The sequence below is a fragment of the Bipolaris maydis genome, assembly GCF_028858645.1.
Source record: "Bipolaris maydis strain C4 unplaced genomic scaffold PSV08scaffold_10, whole genome shotgun sequence".
In the NCBI taxonomy this organism is placed as follows: Eukaryota; Fungi; Ascomycota; class Dothideomycetes; order Pleosporales; family Pleosporaceae; genus Bipolaris; species Bipolaris maydis.
In genome coordinates, this window is record NW_027093866.1 from 1,000,884 (window position 1) to 1,021,277 (window position 20,394).

Genomic DNA, 20,394 nt, shown 5'->3' on the forward strand with positions numbered 1-20,394 from the left:
ATGAAGAGAAGCACACACCATTTCACACATACAAAGAGAAGATGCCTACTCTAAACTCACCAAACCCCCATTTGTCATCAAGACACCACACAACCTCCAAGGCCGCAACCTCCCTCTCATACAAGACCGCCCATTTTCCCCTTCCCCTCTCCCACACAAACTACCCTCTCCAAACTCTCCTCATCCTCCCCCCTCCCCCCCCCCCCCCCCCCCCCCCCACCATCGTGATCAAAACCGCACCCCCTCTCAGTCCCCTCCCACAAGAAAGGCACAAGGTCTTCAAAAAACCTCCACCCCACCTTCCCTTTCAACCCCCCAAATTACCAAACACCAAAACAATCAATCAAATCAACACATGTACCATAAAGCGGCGAATAAAAAAAGTCCAACATTTTCCTATACAGGCAGGCACCGAACGAAATCCTACTATTAAACGTTCTCGTCCATCAAACGTCCACCCGCAGCAAAGCAAAAGCCAGCGGGAAAAAGGCGGGTGGGTTTGGCCGTTTGGCCCCCCGTTTGATCGTCGGGGGTTCGCTAATCTATTTCCTGTTTGTTAAAAGGTAAAATGTGTATCATGCGTCTGTGAAGAAAAATATGTATGGACGCGTAACCACCATCGGCTCTCTCTACCACACAATAGCCCCCTTCCCCCTTCCCCCTCCTCCCAATTAGGTGATTTCCGCGCGCGAAGGATGGGGGGGTTTTTTTTCTCTTACGCATCTCCGTTGCCCCTCCCCCTAATTTTAAATCTGTTTCTTGTCTGAAAGAGGGAGGAGAGTAAAAAGTGTGGGGTTGTTTTGGGGGTGTGCTTGGTGGTTTGGAGAATATAAATTGTTGCTGTCCCGCTCGCTGGTTACTATTTTGTTTAGCTATCTTTTTCGCGCTTTTTTTTTTCGACATTCGTTTCTGAGAATGCGGATTTAGATGGTGAGTAGCTACTAGGTGAGTAACAATCGTGTTTGCAACATAGCATACCCTACCTGCTGGAGATGACGCCAAGTGAGCAATAACCCTAGTGGGTTTGGTCGTCTTCCTGGATTAGGAAAGGTAAGGCACCACCGCTCTGCCTCGTTTTCGCGTTTTCGGCGAGTTTGAGCGATGTGAGAATTGTTCAAAAGGGCCCGAACCTCTTCCCCTTTCTCGAACTTTTTGGTCTTCTCTCTCAGTCTTGCACTCATCCCCATCACTTTCTTTTCACACGCATGCTCAAGTCGTTTTCTTCTTTTTTTCAACACATTGTGCATTCATTCCTGCTTCCACTCTACACACCCGTTGACCCTCCACATTGTGCTTTGCTGTTTATACGACGCACGTCGCTCTTCTTTCTCTCTCCGTCCCCTCTTCCTTTCCCATCCCGTCCGAATATACAAAAGGCCACGCTAGCCAGCGCACCTACAACCTCCGTTCTACCTCTCCATCCAAAGAATAACAAAAAGCGTGTGCCAGGTTTTATATGTTTCTTGTTTGAAGACAAGCCGAAAGCAATGAAGAAGGAAAAATAAAGAAAAATACGAGCTAAACAAAATGAGGCCAATCCTCACGCTGATATGGGTACTAGGTATTTGAGATGTTGCTAGGCTCTCGACGCAGATGATAAAACAGACGCCAGTTCAGTATTATTCAAAACCTGTACTTCAACCTCAAGGGCATCGACAACCTCGTGTCATTGGCGGCTGGGGTTTGGTTGAGGGCCCTCTCATCGGTGTCCAGGCTGCGTCTGTCTACTATGCGGAGATAGGTCGCTAAATAACTAAATGTTTCGTTTGTGGTACAGAAGAAAGATAAGGATGCAGCGCACGGACGGGAATGTCGGATAAATGAGGCCGGGATGCGGTGAAGGGCGGGTAGGGCATGTGTGTGTGTGTGTGTGGACACAACTACTCTTCCATCCTTCCGAAGATTTCATCATCGTCCTCGTCAACGCGGCTGCGACTCCGCGCGTTGGAGTAACGGTAGTCCTCTTCATCAGCAAAGTGGTCGTCGTCCATGTCGACGTCTTTGCTTTCACTAGTGTGGCGATAGCTGTTGCGCATACTCGACTGCTGGGCCGTGACGGTAGTGCTACCAGACAGGGTGCGGGCATTCAGGTCAAAATACTTTGCTGGGAGCGGGGGCACGGGTGGCGCATCTGCGGGAAGGGCAGCGGGCCCCGTCTTCGGGGTACCGTAGGAGCAGCTGAGCAGGCCGACGGCAGCAGCGAGGTCGGCGTGGTCGTTAGCATCATCATGGTAGGAGCCAGCTACCGAGGTGCCTGAAGTAGTGGGGCGGTCAGAAACATTACTCCACTGTCGGAAGTGGCCGTGCGCGTTACCGTTGCCGTTGTCGGAGAAGACAGTTGACTGGTAAGATTGACTATAGGCAGAGCTGTTGGTAGAGTAACGCTTCATGGAGCGAGTGCCAAAGTGCGAGTGAGGGTAAGAGCCTACGGCATGGTCGTCGAGCTGTGGGGGCGGGGTAGTTTCAGTGGAGCTCAAGTCCTCACGCACGTCGGATGAGCCCGAGGCGGGAGGAGAGGAGCGGTCGCTGTGCTCGCCGTCGCTCTCCTTGTTCATGGCAACGAGGACCGAGGCGGCCTCGAGCAGCTGCACCTGCTGATGCTTGGAGATGAGCAGCTTAGACGTGTACTGCCATTCTGGTGTATGCTCCCATCTAGAATCATAAAAAGTCAACGCAGAACTTGAAAAGAGCAAGGCAGGTTATATGGACATGCGAGTGAAGAAAGGGCATTCGTCATGAGGCATGAAAGTATGTGGCAGGGCCATGGGAGGCTAAGGGTTACTAACAGGTGCTTGGTCAGACAGCTGCTGTGCTTATAGCCTTTGCCGCATTTTTCACATCTCAGTTCGCTACCACTTCGCTTGCCGTCGCCCTTGGACAGGCGAGAGCCCTCGCTCGCGCGGCGGTTCCGCGACTTTGCATTTGCCTTGTCCTGCTCCAACATGGTTGCGAGTGTGGGCCCGTCGGTGAGTGCCTCGCTCTTGGCCGCACTGCCGTAACTGCTGGCACCGAACTGGGCACCATGAGCGGGCACACTCGAGGCCATGGCCGAGGCCATTGCCATGCTGGGCCCCCTGAACTGCGATGCGGGTTTGGAGGAGCGGCGCGGTCCGCTGCTGCTGCTGCCGTTACTACTGGCGCCCTCGAGCGGAGCCCCGGACATGCCCTTGGCTGCCGCAGCGATGGCAGCAATGTTTGTGACGGGCGTCTGGCTCATGCTTTTCCTGCGCGTTACGCGATGTGCCGGGTGGAGGTTTGCGGCGGATATGGATTGCGAGTGGGTTCGGTTCTTGGGGAGCGAGCCAGCCATGGTGCTGGATGAGTGCCGTTGTTGGCTGGCGGGTCGGACGTTGATGGGTTCCTGGATAGGGGGCAGCCGGTCAGTGCGAGTCCGAGGGGAGCAATGGCAGCGGGAAGCAGTAGAGGTACCTTGTGTACAGTCATGTTGGGTCCCCCCCAAAAAAAAAGTTGCCAGTAGTTTGGTGTTTGCTTTGTTCGTCCGGCTTCGTCAGCAGGGCCGAGCAATTGTCGCACCGTGTCCAAAGTGTCGGGGCTGCAATGGGCGATGCGGCTGAAACGGGCTTATTGAGACAATGCAGGGCAGCGCAGGGAGTCCGTGTGTGGGAATATTTAACAAGAAGTGTGTGCGGGAGGCGTGTGCTAGGTGAAGGAGGCGTTTATCCAAAAATACGGCGTGTGGACAGTTCGCGGAATGCTATTCGACAAGTGGGGTGACGCCCGAGCTCCTGATATGGAGTTACTACTGTCCGACGGGGAGTCTCGATTGCACAGCCTGGGAAGATGTGGCCGGGCCTGGTGAAGAACAACGCACTGCTGGTTTGCACGACAAGGAGGGTCGGGGCAAAGGGGGTTTGATTACATGGAGAGGGAGGGGGGAAATAAGGAATGTCAGACTGTCACAGCAATTCCAGACGCAGCAACTTTTTTATTATTTGGTCGCAAACATGGCACGCGGCATCTGGGGTCAGCCGGACGCTCCCATCCCACAAGCCGACCAACGTGACTGATAAGTAGGTAGGCCCCGGCGAAGGCGGCCTCCCAAGCTCCCGCGCATGCAGTGGCTGGACGCGAGCAGGCAAGCCCCCTTTGGCCCTCTGGACTGGACCGCACCGCTTTGGATCAGGGAAAGGCTGCAAAGGCCCTGGGGGGATCTGGGATGCGGCATTTCCCCGCGCGCACTGATTGCGTGTTTCAGCGGGCACACACGCGTCTTGGGGCGGCCCTTGGGCGCAGGACCACTGGATGCCGTGGTGCGCTGTGGTGCGCTGCTCGCTCGCCCGGCGCTGGCGAAGGAGGGAAACTTTTTTGTGCGTGTTCCTGGCCCAAGGGCGGGCTTGTCAAAGGGGACCACGGCTAGTGCGCCTTCTAGAGTGCATCCCCGCTTGGGTGATTCGAGCATGGATTCACGTCGGGCTGGCTAGGCCTGGAGGGGACAACGCCGATCGCCAGGCGCATGCTGCTGCTAATCGCAGAGGGAGAGGCACTCAGGCTTTGCCATGGCCGCGCTTGGGCCACGCCGGCTCGGGCGGATCAAGGCCACGGGGAACCGAGCGCTTGTCTGCGTCTGGAGGCGACGAGCGGCCTCAGGCCTGCCCAGCCGATCGCTGCTGTGTGTGGACGGCGTGCCTGCCAACAGGCGTTTGCGCCATCTGCATCCTCTGTGCCCGTCCAGCAGCCATGGGCCTTGGTGTCGTCCTCGCTGCCCACCGCAACACACACTCGTCGCCAGCCTGACACGCCCTCGGAACGCGAGGCCGGCGCTTGGCGTCATCGCGATCGGTTGCGCGCCTGGCGTCTGTGCTGCTACTATCGCGCGAGCCATCGCCCCGTCCTGCCATTCGCTGCGGTGGAGCCTCTGCCTGTTGGGCCATGCCGCATCTGCACCACACAACCACCGCCACATGACGGCCGGCCTGTGGTGCCCTCCTGGACGCCGTCAGCATCGCGACGCTGTGTCGATGAGTAAGAAGCACTGCGTCCATGTGTGCACCGCTCCATGGCCCAGACAGACACAGCGGCCTGCATACCTACATGCTCGCTCTCCACCCCCATCCACCCCCCCCGCCAAGCCATTGTCTTCGCTCCGGTCACCGCGCTGCCTGCTTTACACACGTAGTCGCTCCCATGCCCGTGTGGGCGTGCTGCGCTGCACCCAATGACAGCCCTTGGCTGAGGAGCCGGTTGGCAGCATGGCGGTGGGGTGCCCTGCGCTCTGGAGTCGCCATCCACGTCCTTCCGGTGTGGTGTCTTCATTCCATGTAGGCATAGGATATGCACATGCAAATGCAGATGCAGGAGAGCATTCAATTGCGCCTGCCGGTTCGGGAGTCCCGTGGCTCTGGCTACTTGAGGGGTCAAAGACGCCACTTTGCCCCCCCGCACGCCTGCCATTGGCACTGCGACAAGTCTAGTACAATTGGCCTCCATCGCCCTCTTTGCTGTCCGCAATCTTTCTCCGTCCTGGCAACCATTTTGTTGTAGCCTGGTGGGTGTCGCTTCAGGGGCCTCAATCGGCACTCGCCTCGTTTGCACGTGCGGCCGCTGACTCAGACATGTGTCGAAACACATCCCCTGCCATGCCCACTTTGGCCATGCCCACTCTCGGCACACCAAACCACGTAGGGTTTCATACTACCGACGTGACGTCATTCGCCATGACTGTACACAGTACAAAATAATTCCGTCCTGCAGCATCGCCCGATGCACAGCTTGCCTTCCGTGGGTTTTTCCATGACGTGGGCAATCTCGGCCCGTTGTATAGCCAGAAGATGCTGGTAACCCGTGACTAAGCGATGAACAATCACCAACCGCTTCTCGTCTTCCTTGCTCCCACAAACAACAACAACAATCCAGTTTCACTCCTCCCACAATCGAAGAGTCGGCCCTTCGAAAAGAAACAATGTTGTTGAGCACCAAGCGCATAGTTGCCCAAAAGTCCCCACTTGAGGTGTTGGCTGCGACTTTTTTTTTGAAGATCGGTATGCGTTGTCGCCAACGACGCCTCATGCTAGCACCGACAGAGTTGCGGTCTGTCTTTTTTGCACAAGTGCATCTGACCGCGGGAATGAGCAATGTTAGTCCTGGTAGCAATCGCACTACTCAGTCTCCAGATGCTGGTCCGGTGCTTCTTACTGTAAAAAGCACAAACAAGAAACAGGGTCTCACAGTACTGCATGTCCCCGTAGTCCTTGGTGTGCTCTCTACCCATGCCTTCTGTCCAAATCATCTCCGCTACTTTTCACTGGTTGTACAATTGGATGATTTTGTAGAGGCTTGTCCAAACTGTCAAGCAGAGACAGGAGCTTCCGATGCTGACGCAGCTTGCGCGGCAGGCTGGGCAGGTCATTTAACATCATCTGACTGCATGAAGATTTGTTCACCCACTGCCTCAAACATCAATTTTGCTTTCTATGAACAAATGATTTGGTCATGGTTTTGTACACGATCGATAACAGATGGATGTGGGATGACTTCTGACAAGCATACAGCACAAAAGAATACTCCAACTTCTCCGTGGTCCTGCATTCATCCTCTGGTATGCAAAATCAATCAGAGCATATTATATAATGATTCTCTTACATACGTCGCTGCGGATAATAAAAGTAGTCTGTGAAACCAATATGTCTGAAAGGACATCTGTATATGTAGTACAGGGGCATCGAAAACGGTACCAACCTTAGTCAGCAGCTCACGTGCTTGACGTTCGTCATCGTGCTCGGCAACCTCAAACCGTCCACCAGCAACATCGCTGCCTAGACTCAAACTGCACCCCCACATCGCGCACAATACTGGAACATTGAGCCACATCTTTAAACGATCCGTCGCACCTGTACAAACCTCACAAGCTCCAAATCGCATCATCTCACGCATCGACGATGGCGGACACATCCGCGCAACCTAAGCCAAGCAGCAGCGTCAAGCTCGTGCTGCTAGGAGAAGCAGCTGTGGGAAAGGTGCGCGATATCAATACATCAGTTTTAAACATGAACTGACTCCCATGCTAGTCTTCCCTTGTTATGCGCTTCGTGAACAACGACTTCCAAGAAAACAAAGAGCCAACTATCGGAGGTACGGACACAGCCACTGCTAATCCTATTCTCAAGCGGCGCCTTGGGGGCTAACATGACTCTCGGTAGCTGCTTTCCTCACGCAGAAATGTAATCTACCGAGCCGTACTATCAAGTTCGAGATCTGGGATACCGCAGGCCAGGAACGTTTTGCCTCGCTCGCACCCATGTACTATCGCAATGCGCAAGCCGCCCTCGTCGTGTACGACATCACCAAGCCTTCGTCACTCACAAAAGCTCAACACTGGGTCGCCGAACTGCATCGCCAAGCCTCGCCTGGTATTGTCATTGCACTCGTAGGAAACAAATTCGATCTTGCCACCGCTGGTGACGAGGACAGGCCAGAGGATGCAGACGCTGCGCCTGCAGCCGAGGGAGAAGAAGAGCAGGCACAAGACGATCAAGACTCCAGGAGAGTGCCCAGCAAGACTGCAAAGGCATATGCCGACGAAGAGAGTTTATTGTTCTTCGAAACGAGTGCAAAGACTGGGCACAATGTTGCTGAGGTGTTCACTGCTATCGCAAACGCAATTCCAGAGGCGAGCTTAAAGGGACCACGCCATGTAGGCGGCCAAACCAACCTGGCTAGGCAAGATGCTGACCGGGTAAACCTGGGCAGCGCGCAGCCACAGGGTCCCAAAGAAGGTTGTGCGTGCTGATATGCTTTTGGGCAATGGGCTTCAACTACATATTAATGGGCGGAAACACTGGAGATATAGATTGCCAGAGTGTTGATCGCAGCTTTATGACGATATTTTTTTCTCTTTCCTACCCCTACTTGGCGTTGTATGAGGAGAAGCGTAGTACTCTTTTGCTTGTCAATAATATTGTTTAGCAATGCATTGAAGACTAGCTGCTTAGTTATGAGAAACTGCGCTAGATATATCAGAGCAGGAATGCTACTGTGATACCTGTGCATGCCTTGAAGATTATCAGTACTTCATCCTCCCTTGGAATAGGAGTGACCATGTTTGGTCAATGACCTTGTATCTGGGATATGGGGATTGAGTCCTTTTTTTTGATCAATGGTTCTGGGTCTTATATGTAGGCCATTTCTCTATTGACAATACGTGGTGCGTAGATATGTTTTGGAATAGCAGGTGTTTTGTCAGATAGACTGACGAGGAATTGGATTTCAAGGGGGAAAATTGTAATATTGCGAACGTGTCTATTCAAGACACCTTACATCAGCCTCAGTAGCTTATAGACGAGGACGTCATACGCGAGACGGACTCACAGTGATAAAAGTAGTCCCTGCAAGCGCGACCAAATGCGGGGCCGCTGCGCACAAATCTCACGCTAACCTTTTTCCTCTAAACAACCATACTTCTCACTACTCATTCGCCCTTGCGGAACTACCGTGTTTGACTCACCAGACATCACTCATTTCGACTCAGGGTGCTGCCTAACGTAATACTGCATATATATTATCAAAGTATCCCCGCAGTTGTCAATATTCGCCCCGCAAATATTTCACGTATCTTCAGCAGGACCATCACAAACATGGCCAGAGGTGGTCGTGGCGGCGGCAGTCGCAATCCGGCCAATCAGCCAAGAGAAGTGCAGGTTTCGAAGAAGATAAGCTGGTTACTCAGACATGGGGCTGACCAGGAGGGGTTGAAGTTAGGAAAGGGTGGCTATGTCAATGTTCAAGATGCGGTAAGTTTGTAATCGCAATATACATAAAACAAAGTCATCAGAAACAAAGAAAAAACGCCAGATCTTGGAACACGCTTTTTTAGAATTTTGTTTGAATGGATTAGTTTTCACTGGCACTTTTTTTTTCGGCAAGCAGTAAAAAGTAACAGCAAACAGTTGAACACCAAGGCTCTACAAAGCCTCAAAATCACCTTTGCAGAAGTCCGCGACGCAGTCGCAAACAACGAGAAACAGCGCTTCTCCATGATCCCAGTCTCGTCGCTCGACAATGAATCTTCTGAAGCGCCTGCATCTGAACAACTGCAAAGCATACTAGAATCAGACAATCCAGCAGATTACCTCATCCGCGCGAACCAAGGTCACTCCATCAAAGTCGACAACGAAGGCCTCCTTGCCCCCATCACCACTGAAGCAGGAAACGTGCCGGAAACAGTCGTCCACGGCACCGATGAGCGCGCCTGGAACCTCATCATCAAGAGCGGCGGTCTCCGTCCCATGGGGAGAAACCACATCCACTTTGCTTCTGGACTACCCGCTGGATTCAAATCCCTCGACTCCACGCCTACATCTGCGGACGCTGTGCCAGTTATCTCTGGTATGCGCAAGGGATCGACGATTCTGATTTACATTGATATCAATGCTGCTCTTGCTGCTGGTATCAAGTTTTTCATCTCGGAGAATGGTGTCATTTTGACCGAGGGCAATGAGCAGGGCTTTTTGCCGTATACCTTCTTCAAGCGCGTGGAGAGCAGGAAGAAGAATGGCGGTGTGTTGATGAGCGATGGAAAGTTGCCTGAAGGCGTGACTGTTGACGTTGAAGAGTGGGAAAAGGAAGTTGGTCAAGCGAAAAAAGGTAGGGGTGGTGGTGGTCGGGGTGGTCGGGGTGGTGGTGGAAGAGGTGGCAAAGCAAGAGCAGCAAACGATTCAAGAGATACGACAGGTAATGCATAAAGTATCACTCAATTAAAGAACAAGAGAGCATGCAGATAAAGAATGCGAATTTTTTTCATCTTCATAATACTGATTATACAGTTAAAAAACAATAGGTATATAGCAAAAGTATCCTCTCCCAGAAGCCATTTTTCTTTTTTGTACCGAGCAACCAAAAAAAAAACTCTTTGTCTATATCTTACATAGGAAATAGTGGGACGTGTGTAAAAAAAATTGGTTGTAGAAAAGTGTTCGTGTAGAAAGTATGTGCGACGAAGAGTAAATCAAGAAAGGTATAAAAAAAGTTGTCTTTAAAGAAGAAATATGACGTAAAGAAAGAATGAAGAAGAATAAGAAGGTAGGCTAGAAAAGAGGAGGAGGGGATGGGGGGATGATCAAACATCCTGCAGTGGTCGTCCTTGTGCCGCAGTCTTCTCGGCAAAGTAATCCCTCGCTGCGACACCCTCAGTCCTCAGCACATGGCTACTAGGCCTCGAGTCCTTACGGAAGTCAGGCGACATGACAGGTTCAGGGGCAGCAAGGCCGTCGTACGAGTTCCTCGCGGTATCCAAGTCATCGACCTGCTCCTCAACACTGGGGCGGCCACCAACGGTGCGCACAGTAAGGCGACGGCCCAGGCCACCCTGCTTGGAAGCCTGATCCTCTTCAAGGCGAATGACGACCTCGACGGCCTTTTCGTCCTCGATGACCTTGGGGTGACGCTTAGCGAAGTACCGTGCGTACTTGTACAGCGACCAGTAGCAGCTGGCGACGTTGACAAAGGTGAGGACGATCTTGTAGGGCAGGTAGTAGACGTAGAGCAGGACCCAGCCGACGCGCTCGTTCTTGCGGCGGAGATGCACCTCGTTGAAGATGACGACGTTGATTGCGTACATGACGATTGTGGCAGCGAGAAGGTAGCCGCAGAAGTCGGGGCGGACGTAGAAGGAGATGGGCAGGATGAAGGGAGTCAAGAGGTAAAGGAGAGTCTCGTAGACCTGGATTATATATGTTAGTATATATATATATATATATATGTGTGTGTGTGTGTGTGTGTGTGTGTGTGTTTGTGTGTGCGATGTAGCAAAAGGAGGGAATGTGCTTACCTCTTGAAAGACGAAGATCTTTGCGCCAATCTCCCACCAGCCGAGCTTCCAGTCGCAGAGGATGTAGGCCATATTGTAGTACATGCCGTTGACGAAGAAGAAGTTCCAGCGCTTGAAACGTTGAGAGAAGATGGTCATTTCACCGAAGCCACCACGAGAGCCGCCACCAGCGAAGAAGACGGCAGTCGGGGTCTCGGTCTCGACGAAAACCTGCGAGCACATCTTGATACGAGAACCAAGCTGGCGGGCGACGTGGCCAAAGAACCAATCCTCGGATACACTGAAACCAGGATGCTCGTGGAAAGTCTTGATGAGGAGTTCGCGGTCCCAGAGGGAAATGGCGCCGTGGGGAAAGGTAGCAGAACCGACCTTGCCGGCAAATTCACGCTGGATACCACTAAGCTTGTACTCAAGATCCTGGGCTTGTTGGCAAAGGTTTCCCTTGGACCCATTAGGTCCGACGGATTTGATGGTGTAACCAATGCACTTGACTGTGTCGGTCATGCGGTCAGTGACGATGGGGAAGTTATCGGGAAGGGCGCAGTCATCGTCGATGAGCAAGACGTTCTTGAACCCCTTTGCAGCATAGCAGCCAACGAACTGAGCAACAATCTTTGATCCAATGGGCGACCAGATGTGGTTAACTCCGTATGGGCGGCAGACCTCTTCCGTGTTGTCGAGTGGCGTAGGGCTGTTTCCGTTGGCAATGACGAAGATGTGGGATGCAGGGAAAATCTTCAAGGCAGCTTCAAGAGTGTTGGCAATGAGGCCGGCGGACTTGTAGCAAGGGATCATGAGACAAGTGTCTTCAACAGTGGATGAGTACTTGGTTTCTGTGGTGTAGTCGGCAGGTGGAGGGTCCTTCTCGAAGAGGATAAGAAGAGGAGCAAAGGCGTAGCTGTCGAGGGATTAGCAAAAGCTCAAAATTGTCCCCCAGGGATCAACTTACAATAGCGCAATGCCCAGAGTGATACCGAATCCACCCGGAAGAATAAACTTGGTTTGGACAACCCAGTACATCCACCAGACCGCACCCTTCCAGAGCGGCATACCAATAAGCACAAAGTAGATGAAGAGGATCATGACGAGATACAGGCTGTACTCGAAAGTGTTTTGCGCCCATGGCTTGCGCTGGATCTCGATACCCTTCTTCTTGGCCTTCTGGTAGGTTCCGAACAACTCACTCCGTTGAAAGTAAGATGCGTTGGTCATGCGACGTTGCAAAGAACCAGGAATGATACCATCGACCACTGATTGCAGAGTATTCTTCCGCTTGTGCTTAGCATGATGTACAGGTTCAGGTTGCTGAGGTCGCCCATCAAATGACCCGCGAGGCGTGTTGTTTTCCGTTGCGAAAGGATCGCTCTTGATTGAGCCTGGCTTGGAAGCAAAGGGGTTATCGTGGGAATAGTTTGATGATATGCTAGCTCTCCTCTCAAAGTTGGGTGATGGTGCTCGGCTTTCCCGAGGAGTGGTAGTCAGGACTTCGCTTGAGCCAGGTGTATAAGAGAGGGTTCGCTGGGCCCTCGTGCTTTCTTCGTCAGGTGAGGGAAGTGCATATCGTGAGGTTCTGTTGTTGTCGAAGGGATTAGCTGCGGAGAATCGAACACTTCTTCTTCGTTCGCTTTCGCTTCGTGTGCATCCGGTATCGTTAGAATCTTGAGTGTCATTCCGTTGTAAACCCCGTGAGCGTTGGTTGCTGTTTTGTCGGATGGCTGGCCGTCGAGAGCTATTCTGTCGAATGGCGGAGCGTTGGGTGTCATTTCGCCGAATGCTTCCTACCCCTGCGTTGAGGAAAGGGTTCTCTTGTATAGGCTCCCATGCAGCAGTGTGGGTGGCGGTGTTGTCCCGCTTGGATCCAAGATTGCCAGTCGCACGGAGGAGATGAGCAGGAACCGCAACATCCTGGGGTTGGGAAGGCATGATCTCACTGGACCGCCGGCCTTGTCCAGGGAAGTAGTCTGGTTGTCGAGACGAAGTGTCGAAAGGGGACACCATTGTGACGAGTAAGGTAGAATGTACTGAAGGATATCAAGCCTCGAGCGTAGTTATACCTGGGCGGTGGTGAAGATGATGAACCCCATTGTCAGCGGGGGCCATACTCCAGATCTTGTACTTTTCGCACATTCGGGCGGGTAGTCGGATGCCCTCATAGCGCCATCAGGATCTGGAATCACCAAAGCGTGCTAACGGCCCACAGCTCACGAAGTGCAAGCACCCAAGTGTCGATCGAGACGGACTGCTTCGCCCATACTCTAGAATTGGCTGGCTTGTGCGCCACAGATGAAGTCTCCTCTGACGTTCACGGCTGAGCCTGGACCAAAGAAGTACCCACGTTGCTTAATAGTGACCCAGACTAGTTAGCTCCCGTCAAATCTTAGCCTGGGGCAAAATTCATGTATCGAGACCTGACCTGAACATGTTCGAACGACGGCGGCCAAACTAGTCGGATCGTACTAAGTCAATCATTGAGCCACACTATCATCATTGCGTAAACGATTGTGTACACATCAGTCTAGCAGGAAAGCATCACGTCAAGTCTTCTAGGGATGTGCAGTTGCAAGCGATATGCTTTCTCAACATGTAAGACGAGCGTTTTCGGAAGCCTGGGCATCATTTCTGCAGGGCTGTCCAATACGTACATGCATACGGCAGTCTAGTAAGACGTGAAACATCCACAATGATTCCGACAGATCGACAGGGGCCCACGAATAAGCCCAGTTGACGGAGAAGTCTTGGCCAGGGGTAGCTGACGGAGAAGGTCACGTCCCGATTTCTGGGTTTTGGAAGAGCAGTTCATGGCGTAGCCGTATGCGTGAGCCTGGAACACCGCCACATGGACCTGCATGCCTTCGGGAGCTAGAAGTAAGCCATTATGAGTTGAACCAAAGAAAAAGTAGGGGTTTGAGACGCCGGTCATGGCGGCTGAGGAGGCTGTCTAGTGTTGATGGGCGTGCACAAGAAGCTTGTAATTGGTATGTCTAGCGTGGATCGCGATCGAAATTGAAGGTGTGATTCCTAGGCAAGAGAGCCCCTGCAAGTTGTTGCTGATGGAGAATAGCGTTGGAAAATATTTTTCTCCCATGCTCCGAGAATGCATGGGATTTCTGTGGTACATGCACGGGGTGCTATGATGACACGTGGGGTCCGTATTATTGCGCTGTAGGACCTGAGTACCCTTGCGCAGGAGAGTACTTCGTGGGTCGAGAAACACCGAACATCGCCGGTTCGGTCGAGCTCGGTGGCAAAGCGCATTAGGCCGTGGGTGGATGTAAAGTAGAGCAACTACAAAAGGTACGTCCAGATCGCAGATGCGCGCCCCAAAATTGGCGGTCTCTTCTTTGTTTTTGTGGTCGACGCTACTGTAGTGTTGTGTCCTAATGTTGGCGCCGCTACACGTATGTCACTTTCCATGGAGGCGTCTAACCATCATTAGATTCTGACCCTCCGCACTTCTCCACAAAAAGAAAAAATAATAGAGAATTAACACTTGGCAGGACCGCAGCGTTGTTGGTGAAACTGAGCAGGATCAGTATGTTTATGAGGTTGAGTTGTACGTCGCTTGGAAAACGCCGTTCCCGCCGGCCCGTCATGTGAGCCGCAGTAAGGCGTTCTGAGAATCGAGTAATTACGTCAGCCCCACCTTAGATGAAAGAGGCTTTGCTGGGCGTTTGAGGTACAACAACTGTAGCCTCCATTGACCCTTGATTTTTTTCGTCAATTACAGCACGAAATGAACGCCTACGCCTCACAATACCCGCCGGCTATTCCTATTGATCCTTCATACAAGGAGTTTTTCCAGGCCTTTTACGCCACATCGGACACTCCAGAGGCGCACGAAGACTACGTCAAATACTTCACAAAAGATGCAACACTAGTCATGGCTTCCAAAATAGCAGTGGGCCGAGATGGTTTGTCGCGCATTGCTTTTTTCGTCTAGCCTCCACTCCACACTTGCTGTAGTCCTTTACTTCCTGGAACCGCAACGGTTGATTCGTCCCGATGGACTGACTCTTAGTTACAGAGATCCTAGCCTTGCGCAAAGCCATGTGGGAAACGGTCTCCAGCAGGGCGCACGCACCGCTGAAGATATTTCCGTTTGGTCCAGACGCTAACGAAGTCATGTTGTATGGAACGGTAAAATACGGCCTTAAGGTAGGGGGAGAGTCAAGTAAAGACTGGGCTGCAAGGGCGCACCTCGTCAAGGAAGGAGACGGCAAAGTGATGATGAGCTTCTATCAAGTGTATCTGGTACGACATTCAGCCTCCACACGCCCTTGTTCAGAAGATTTTGAGTTAACAAGCGAATCAAGGATACAGCGGCATAGATCAAGTAGAGTGTTGATCTTAGGTAAATCAATGCACCGGCTCTTGGAGCTATTGACGTATTTGGTAACATTCGCTGTACACACGGAGCTTGTCAGCATCGTATCCGATGCTACTGTTACCTAAGTACCATGACATTTTCATCTCTGAATGAAGTGGGTATGGGGGACGCTCTAACTCCCGGAATCACGCTGAACAGGTAACTAGTTCGCTGTCTTCCGAAGCAATGATGGGTCTGTTGGTGTACTTAAACTGGAGACAACCGCATGGTTCTTCGGGTCGCCCGGTTTCTCTTCGCAGTGATTCAGGCCGATGGTCTTTTGAGCAGATACATGCTGACCGCGCCGGATGTCATACTGATGCAAGAGCACCTCCGTATTCAGCTACCTTCCACTGATCCCTGCCCACTAGGGACTTTAATGTATGCCGTATTCAGCGTGATGCCTGGGATGCCTGGGATGGGAAAATTGATTGCTGCCGGCTTCCGCTGAATCACATCCGCCATCAGCATCCTTTGCAGTCGGTAATTTTCTATGAGCTAAATGTCATACCGCCTCCGCGGAAACGTGCAAATAGAGAGGGCAACTTGGCGGTGACCGGACTTGGGACAGAGTGCGCCATACGAAGACCCTCTGCGACTGATCATAACGGTTCGGCTTGCCATACTGACCATATTTGGCGAAGAGTTGCTCATCTGCTAAGCTGACCATGAAATAACTTTACCAATGAACTGTATGCGATTCCGAACACGAACGTGTAGGTACGTATCACGCATGTTTGGTACCATTTTGCATCATAAACCTAAAATTCAATCTGGAGCATGCTACCCTCACACCAGATCACTCTCCGCACTGATCTGAGTGTTCAGTGCTAGAACTCGGCCCTTTCGTTACCGGAGAAATTTCTATTCTAAGGCCTTGGATGTTTTGGGCGGATACCGTTTAAGGGGTAGAATAATGACATGACTCGTTAATGAGCCTGGATCTCGGACCTTCGGGCTGCCAATCGCGATGGCTTACATCCAGACACTGTTGGTAGACGCCGCGTACCATACCGTCTCGTTGAACCCCGAATACCACACGCGCGATCGCTTGAGTACCAAGCGATCTGGACCCTTGTGTAAAAAGCAAACACAAATCTAGGGTTGTTTCTCAGGTTCGCACACCACTTGGGGATTGAACGCTAACGCTAAGTTTCAAAATCTGTCAGCGTCATCCATGGTTCGCGTGGTGTGACGGGCGCTAGTTTGCTTTTGGCACCGCACTTGCAGCGGACTTGCAGTGAACCAACAGGCCCTTACATTAGAAGGAAACGTGTCAGCAGTCCCAAAGCTTCAAGTCATTTTTGTACCCAACTACATATTTCAACCACTTTCCAAAAAGTTCATTAGTAAGCAAACAACGCCCGGCTAGCTCAATCGGTAGAGCGTGAGACTCTTAGCTTTCACGTCCTGAACAGACTCGATTGGTTATCTCAAGGTTGTGGGTTCGACCCCCACGTCGGGCTTGAGATTTTTTTTGCTTTTGCCGCGGACCTATATACTCTATGGTAATGCAGGGCAAGATGACTTGTCGAGCGATTTGCAAATCTTTTTGCCCCGCGGATACCATTTGTCGTCATGCAGGGCAAGATGGCTTGAGAGATTTGTAGATCTTTTTGCCCCCAGATGATCTGTTGCCTCAGCCGCATAGGCGAACAAAAGCAGGTTTTCTAAGCTTGTGGAAGATGTCAGTAGTACAGGGACATAACTTGTACGTCAGTGTAGATATTCAGAAATGTCTACTACACAGGTGGCGCCTTTGATCGGCTGAATCACGTCACTGTGTGATTTTAGCTAATTTCATAGGCCTCACAGATGTGTTGACTGATTCTCTGAAAACAGGTCTTTTGCAGATACTGCTATTCTTGTTCAAGAGCTCTGTCCTCTTTAATGAATCGTCATGCGTGCTACCAGAGCGTCTGGAAAGTATCAGTCAAAATTTTATCTATATTTAGTGAATTACTGTTCAAATTCCGCTTCAGATACTACTGAGATTCCGCTGTGTGGTGAATTATGCAATTTTCCTTTCTGCATCTACTTTTCCTATTTATGTCATCTTACTCATCTCTCGATTTATCTTTCGTACTCATTTCTCACGTAAAGGTCTGTCTTACTCATATTAACGCACGTGAAAGAAAACGAACGTACTACGACTCAATAAGCTCAAGCTCTTTTACACTCCAATGTTCAATGCCCACGGGGGGTTTCTGGTGTAATCTCCCCTCTTCCGTATCAACGAAGAACATAGGCATAACAAAAAACTTTGCTTAAAACAGTTATCTTTTTTCTATACATACTTGTCAGAGCAAAAGGCAAACTTTAAGCTTCGGCCGGAACCTTGACTACAAATACCATGACACACTCATTCATTCTATGCTATAAATACAAAACCGGTCCGACCATCTGTAAAGCCACCTGTCATGTCGGGGTACATGGCGCTGACAAGCATACATGGAAAACTAACTCTATACAGTTTTTGTACACATTCAAGACAAGCTTCTACAAACTATGGAAGATTGGCAACCCGAAGATCGGGACTCTTCGTCTGTTGAGATACTATAGAATACTTTCTTAATACAAGGAGTTGTGGTAATTTCTTTCCTCTCGCCAACTTAAAAAGATGCCGAATTCAGCACTTCGCAAGCTTCATGCGGGATCAGTCCCTCGGTAGTCTTCAACGTTTTCAACGTAGCAGTCACATTCAAGACTCTTGAATATACCTGCTGCGACAAAGACACAGGTGCTAGACGCCCACCATCACGACCTAGCCTGTTTTTCAGATATGTTCTGAATTAAATGCAGTTTTGTAATTTGAGCTGGAACAGTAGGGGAGGTAGTTCATGGACAGGCTGCCAATAGCAAGGTTGGGATAAGTTAATTTCATGGTTTGATTCGGCCAGCTTATTACATCGAATCCAGCCAGTCGACAATGTGTTTCAGTATTCATCAGCCACAAAATAGGGTCTTGAGTTGATTACTTGATTAGTTCTAAGTATGTGTGCATATTTATTATAAAAAACCCCTATCTTGTACATTGGCGAGTGTTTCTCTCATAAAGGGAAGATGATTGAAATACACTCTAGCCTTCTGTCTTCCGTGAGTGAATATTAGATAAGAGATATGTGCTTAGTGACAGAAAAGTGTTAAAATGATACTGCAACCATTCTCTGTCGCATTATTGAGAGGGATCATTGTCTCATTCCTCATGCTCCGTGAGAGAAAACGACAGAAAGCATCATCCAAAACAGAGACTCGGGGATTGATACGAACTCATCAATTAAACATGCGACTCCTATCTCGGTCGTGTTTACATCTGCCCCTAGATCATCTCTCACCGCTAACTCCTTACTAAACTCACATCTACTTATACAACAACAGCCCCCAACCCCTATACCCAAAGCACAACAGCCGTCTTATCTACAAATCCTTGGTCAAGTCATAAATCTTCTGAATCTCCTTAAGCTGACCCTCATGGTCAAAGTTAAGATCCTTCAGCCTTCCGTCATGGAAACCAAACACCCATCCGTGTACAACAGGGAACTCATTCTCAGCCCAAGATTGTTGTACAGCCGCTGTCTTGATAATGTTCCTGCACTGCTCATACACATTGAGCTCGACAAGCTTATTGTACTTGTCATCCTCGGTTCCCCCGTTGGCGATGACATCGTCGAGCTCCTTTTGGTGCAGGCGATATACGTCGCGGATGTTTCGTAGCCAGGGATTCAAGAGGCCCATATCCTTCGGGGTCATGGCGGCTTTAACGCCACCGCAGCCATAGTGGCCACAGACGACAATGTGCTTGACTTTGAGGTGGCGCACAGCGTAGTTTACGACGGACATGACGTTGAGATCGATGTTGCAAACGAGGTTGGCGATGTTGCGGTGGATAAACATCTCGCCGGGCTCGAGGCCGGTGATGGCTTCGGCTGGGATACGGGAGTCGGAGCAGCCTTGAGGAAGTGTGGTCAGTGTTTGCTTCATTTGATTTGGTCTACAACTGAGTGTTTTGTAGGGCGATTCAGGATATTGAGACGAATCGGATAGCCAGTTGATTGCCCAGCCGGCTCTCCGGAATGACTTCAGCTACTTCATACAAAGATTGACTCACCAATCCAAAGATACTCGGGAGCTTGCCCCGCGCTCATCTTTTCAAAGAACGCAGGGTTCTTCTTCTTCATCTCATCGGCCCATTTCTTATTGTTCTCAAAGATACGGTCATGGCTCTGCTGGAGGTACTTGCGAACCTCCTTTGAGTCTTCTGTTCCAGTCATCCTGGGCCACGAATACTGTCGTTTGGTCTGAAGAGGCTGCGCGGCAGAAGTTCCTTGTAATTTTGGGATGGACGATCCGGTATAGCAGAATCGCGACGAAGTCCGACCAAGCAGTGCAGAGACTGGCGAAGGATTTAAAGGCAGAGGTGAGCTTGATAAGAGACGCGCCGGAGAAGAGAGAAGCTGCCCCGCGGCAACTAGCTCTCGGAGGGCGTGGGGTAGCCGGTGCGGCATGACAAGAACCAAGATAGACAGCAAGTCCACAAATCGCCAATTCTTTTAGTAATTGTGCCGGCAGACTCGGTTCACAGAGAGGGAAGATGCGCGAAACCAAAAATATTTGTCCGGTTCTTTTGTTGTTTGTTGCGCGCCGATTGGGCGCTCTGACGTTGACGAATTGGGACATCGGTCCAAGGTGGTGGGGAGCTTGTTGTAGATCGGTACGTAGACGAGAGATCTAGCGAACGGATCTCATCCAGATCTCAAGACCCAGATTGACCCGGGGTTCTTTCTGTGAAGCATCAATATCCCCGTCTGCGCCCATCATCATCGTTCATGCTACACAAAAAGTTTCAGAAGACACCAGACCGATGTCTCTGAATGACAACCAGCGCAGTCTCATCCTAAATCATGCCGATCGTCTGCTCACCACTCGGGCTTGGCCAAAGACGATCTGCCCTTCCGAGATCGCGAGCGCATTGTCCGGCACAGAGCTGGACACGTTGAACGCAACAACATGGAGAGACACCGTGGACATTATACGGCAGCTACTGTGGGAGAAACGGGCATCTGGCGGAGTTGAAGTAATGCAAAAGGGAGAAGTGGTAGCCACAGAGAGCTTAGAGGATATCAGAGGTCCGAATCGAGTGAGAATGACAAATACACAAGTTAGCCAGGTATAAGGTAATAATATCCATGCTTACCACAGCAATCTACGTCTGCTCAAGCTGTTGCTACGCTGCCAATGTTGCCAA

At 51.0% G+C, this 20,394-nt stretch overlaps 7 protein-coding genes across 7 annotated transcripts; 3 read left to right on the plus strand and 4 right to left on the minus strand.

The window, feature by feature from the left end:
- Positions 1-1,814: 1,814 nt before the first annotated feature.
- PSV08DRAFT_6453 (uncharacterized protein) lies at positions 1,815-3,560 on the minus strand. The gene is made up of 3 exons (XM_014227739.2): positions 3,430-3,560; positions 2,787-3,361; positions 1,815-2,652 (listed from the first exon to the last, which is right to left on the minus strand). Exons 1-3 carry the CDS (start codon positions 3,442-3,444, stop codon positions 1,881-1,883), a joined length of 1,362 nt encoding a protein of 453 aa, XP_014083214.2. The 5' UTR covers positions 3,445-3,560; the 3' UTR covers positions 1,815-1,880.
- A 1,044-nt stretch (positions 3,561-4,604) lies between these two features.
- PSV08DRAFT_249207 (uncharacterized protein) lies at positions 4,605-5,003 on the minus strand (the record flags this gene model as incomplete). The annotated part of the gene is made up of 1 exon (XM_066092381.1): positions 4,605-5,003. One exon carries the CDS (start codon positions 5,001-5,003, stop codon positions 4,605-4,607), a length of 399 nt encoding a protein of 132 aa, XP_065948806.1.
- A 1,749-nt stretch (positions 5,004-6,752) lies between these two features.
- PSV08DRAFT_314196 (ras family-domain-containing protein) lies at positions 6,753-7,972 on the plus strand. Its single transcript, XM_014227736.2, has 3 exons — positions 6,753-6,974; positions 7,026-7,089; positions 7,158-7,972. The coding sequence occupies exons 1-3, from the start codon at positions 6,897-6,899 to the stop codon at positions 7,745-7,747; spliced, it is 732 nt and encodes a 243-aa protein (XP_014083211.1). The 5' UTR covers positions 6,753-6,896; the 3' UTR covers positions 7,748-7,972.
- A 463-nt stretch (positions 7,973-8,435) lies between these two features.
- PSV08DRAFT_411005 (KptA family-domain-containing protein) lies at positions 8,436-9,760 on the plus strand. The gene is made up of 2 exons (XM_014227735.1): positions 8,436-8,747; positions 8,904-9,760. The coding sequence occupies exons 1-2, from the start codon at positions 8,592-8,594 to the stop codon at positions 9,696-9,698; spliced, it is 951 nt and encodes a 316-aa protein (XP_014083210.1). The 5' UTR covers positions 8,436-8,591; the 3' UTR covers positions 9,699-9,760.
- Positions 9,755-12,706, minus strand: PSV08DRAFT_226822 (glycosyltransferase family 2 protein; the record flags this gene model as incomplete). Its single annotated transcript, XM_014227734.2, has 4 exons — positions 9,755-10,675; positions 10,784-11,681; positions 11,733-12,375; positions 12,466-12,706. 4 exons carry the CDS (start codon positions 12,704-12,706, stop codon positions 10,073-10,075), a joined length of 2,385 nt encoding a protein of 794 aa, XP_014083209.2. The 3' UTR covers positions 9,755-10,072.
- Positions 12,707-14,470: 1,764 nt separating this feature from the next.
- PSV08DRAFT_6463 (uncharacterized protein) lies at positions 14,471-15,181 on the plus strand. The gene is made up of 3 exons (XM_014227732.2): positions 14,471-14,694; positions 14,808-15,034; positions 15,097-15,181. Exons 1-3 carry the CDS (start codon positions 14,517-14,519, stop codon positions 15,109-15,111), a joined length of 420 nt encoding a protein of 139 aa, XP_014083207.1. The 5' UTR covers positions 14,471-14,516; the 3' UTR covers positions 15,112-15,181.
- A 3,222-nt stretch (positions 15,182-18,403) lies between these two features.
- Positions 18,404-19,696, minus strand: PSV08DRAFT_314223 (carbonic anhydrase). The gene is made up of 2 exons (XM_014227731.2): positions 19,258-19,696; positions 18,404-19,099 (listed from the first exon to the last, which is right to left on the minus strand). Exons 1-2 carry the CDS (start codon positions 19,652-19,654, stop codon positions 18,567-18,569), a joined length of 930 nt encoding a protein of 309 aa, XP_014083206.2. The 5' UTR covers positions 19,655-19,696; the 3' UTR covers positions 18,404-18,566.
- Between the last annotated feature and the right edge of the window lie 698 nt (positions 19,697-20,394).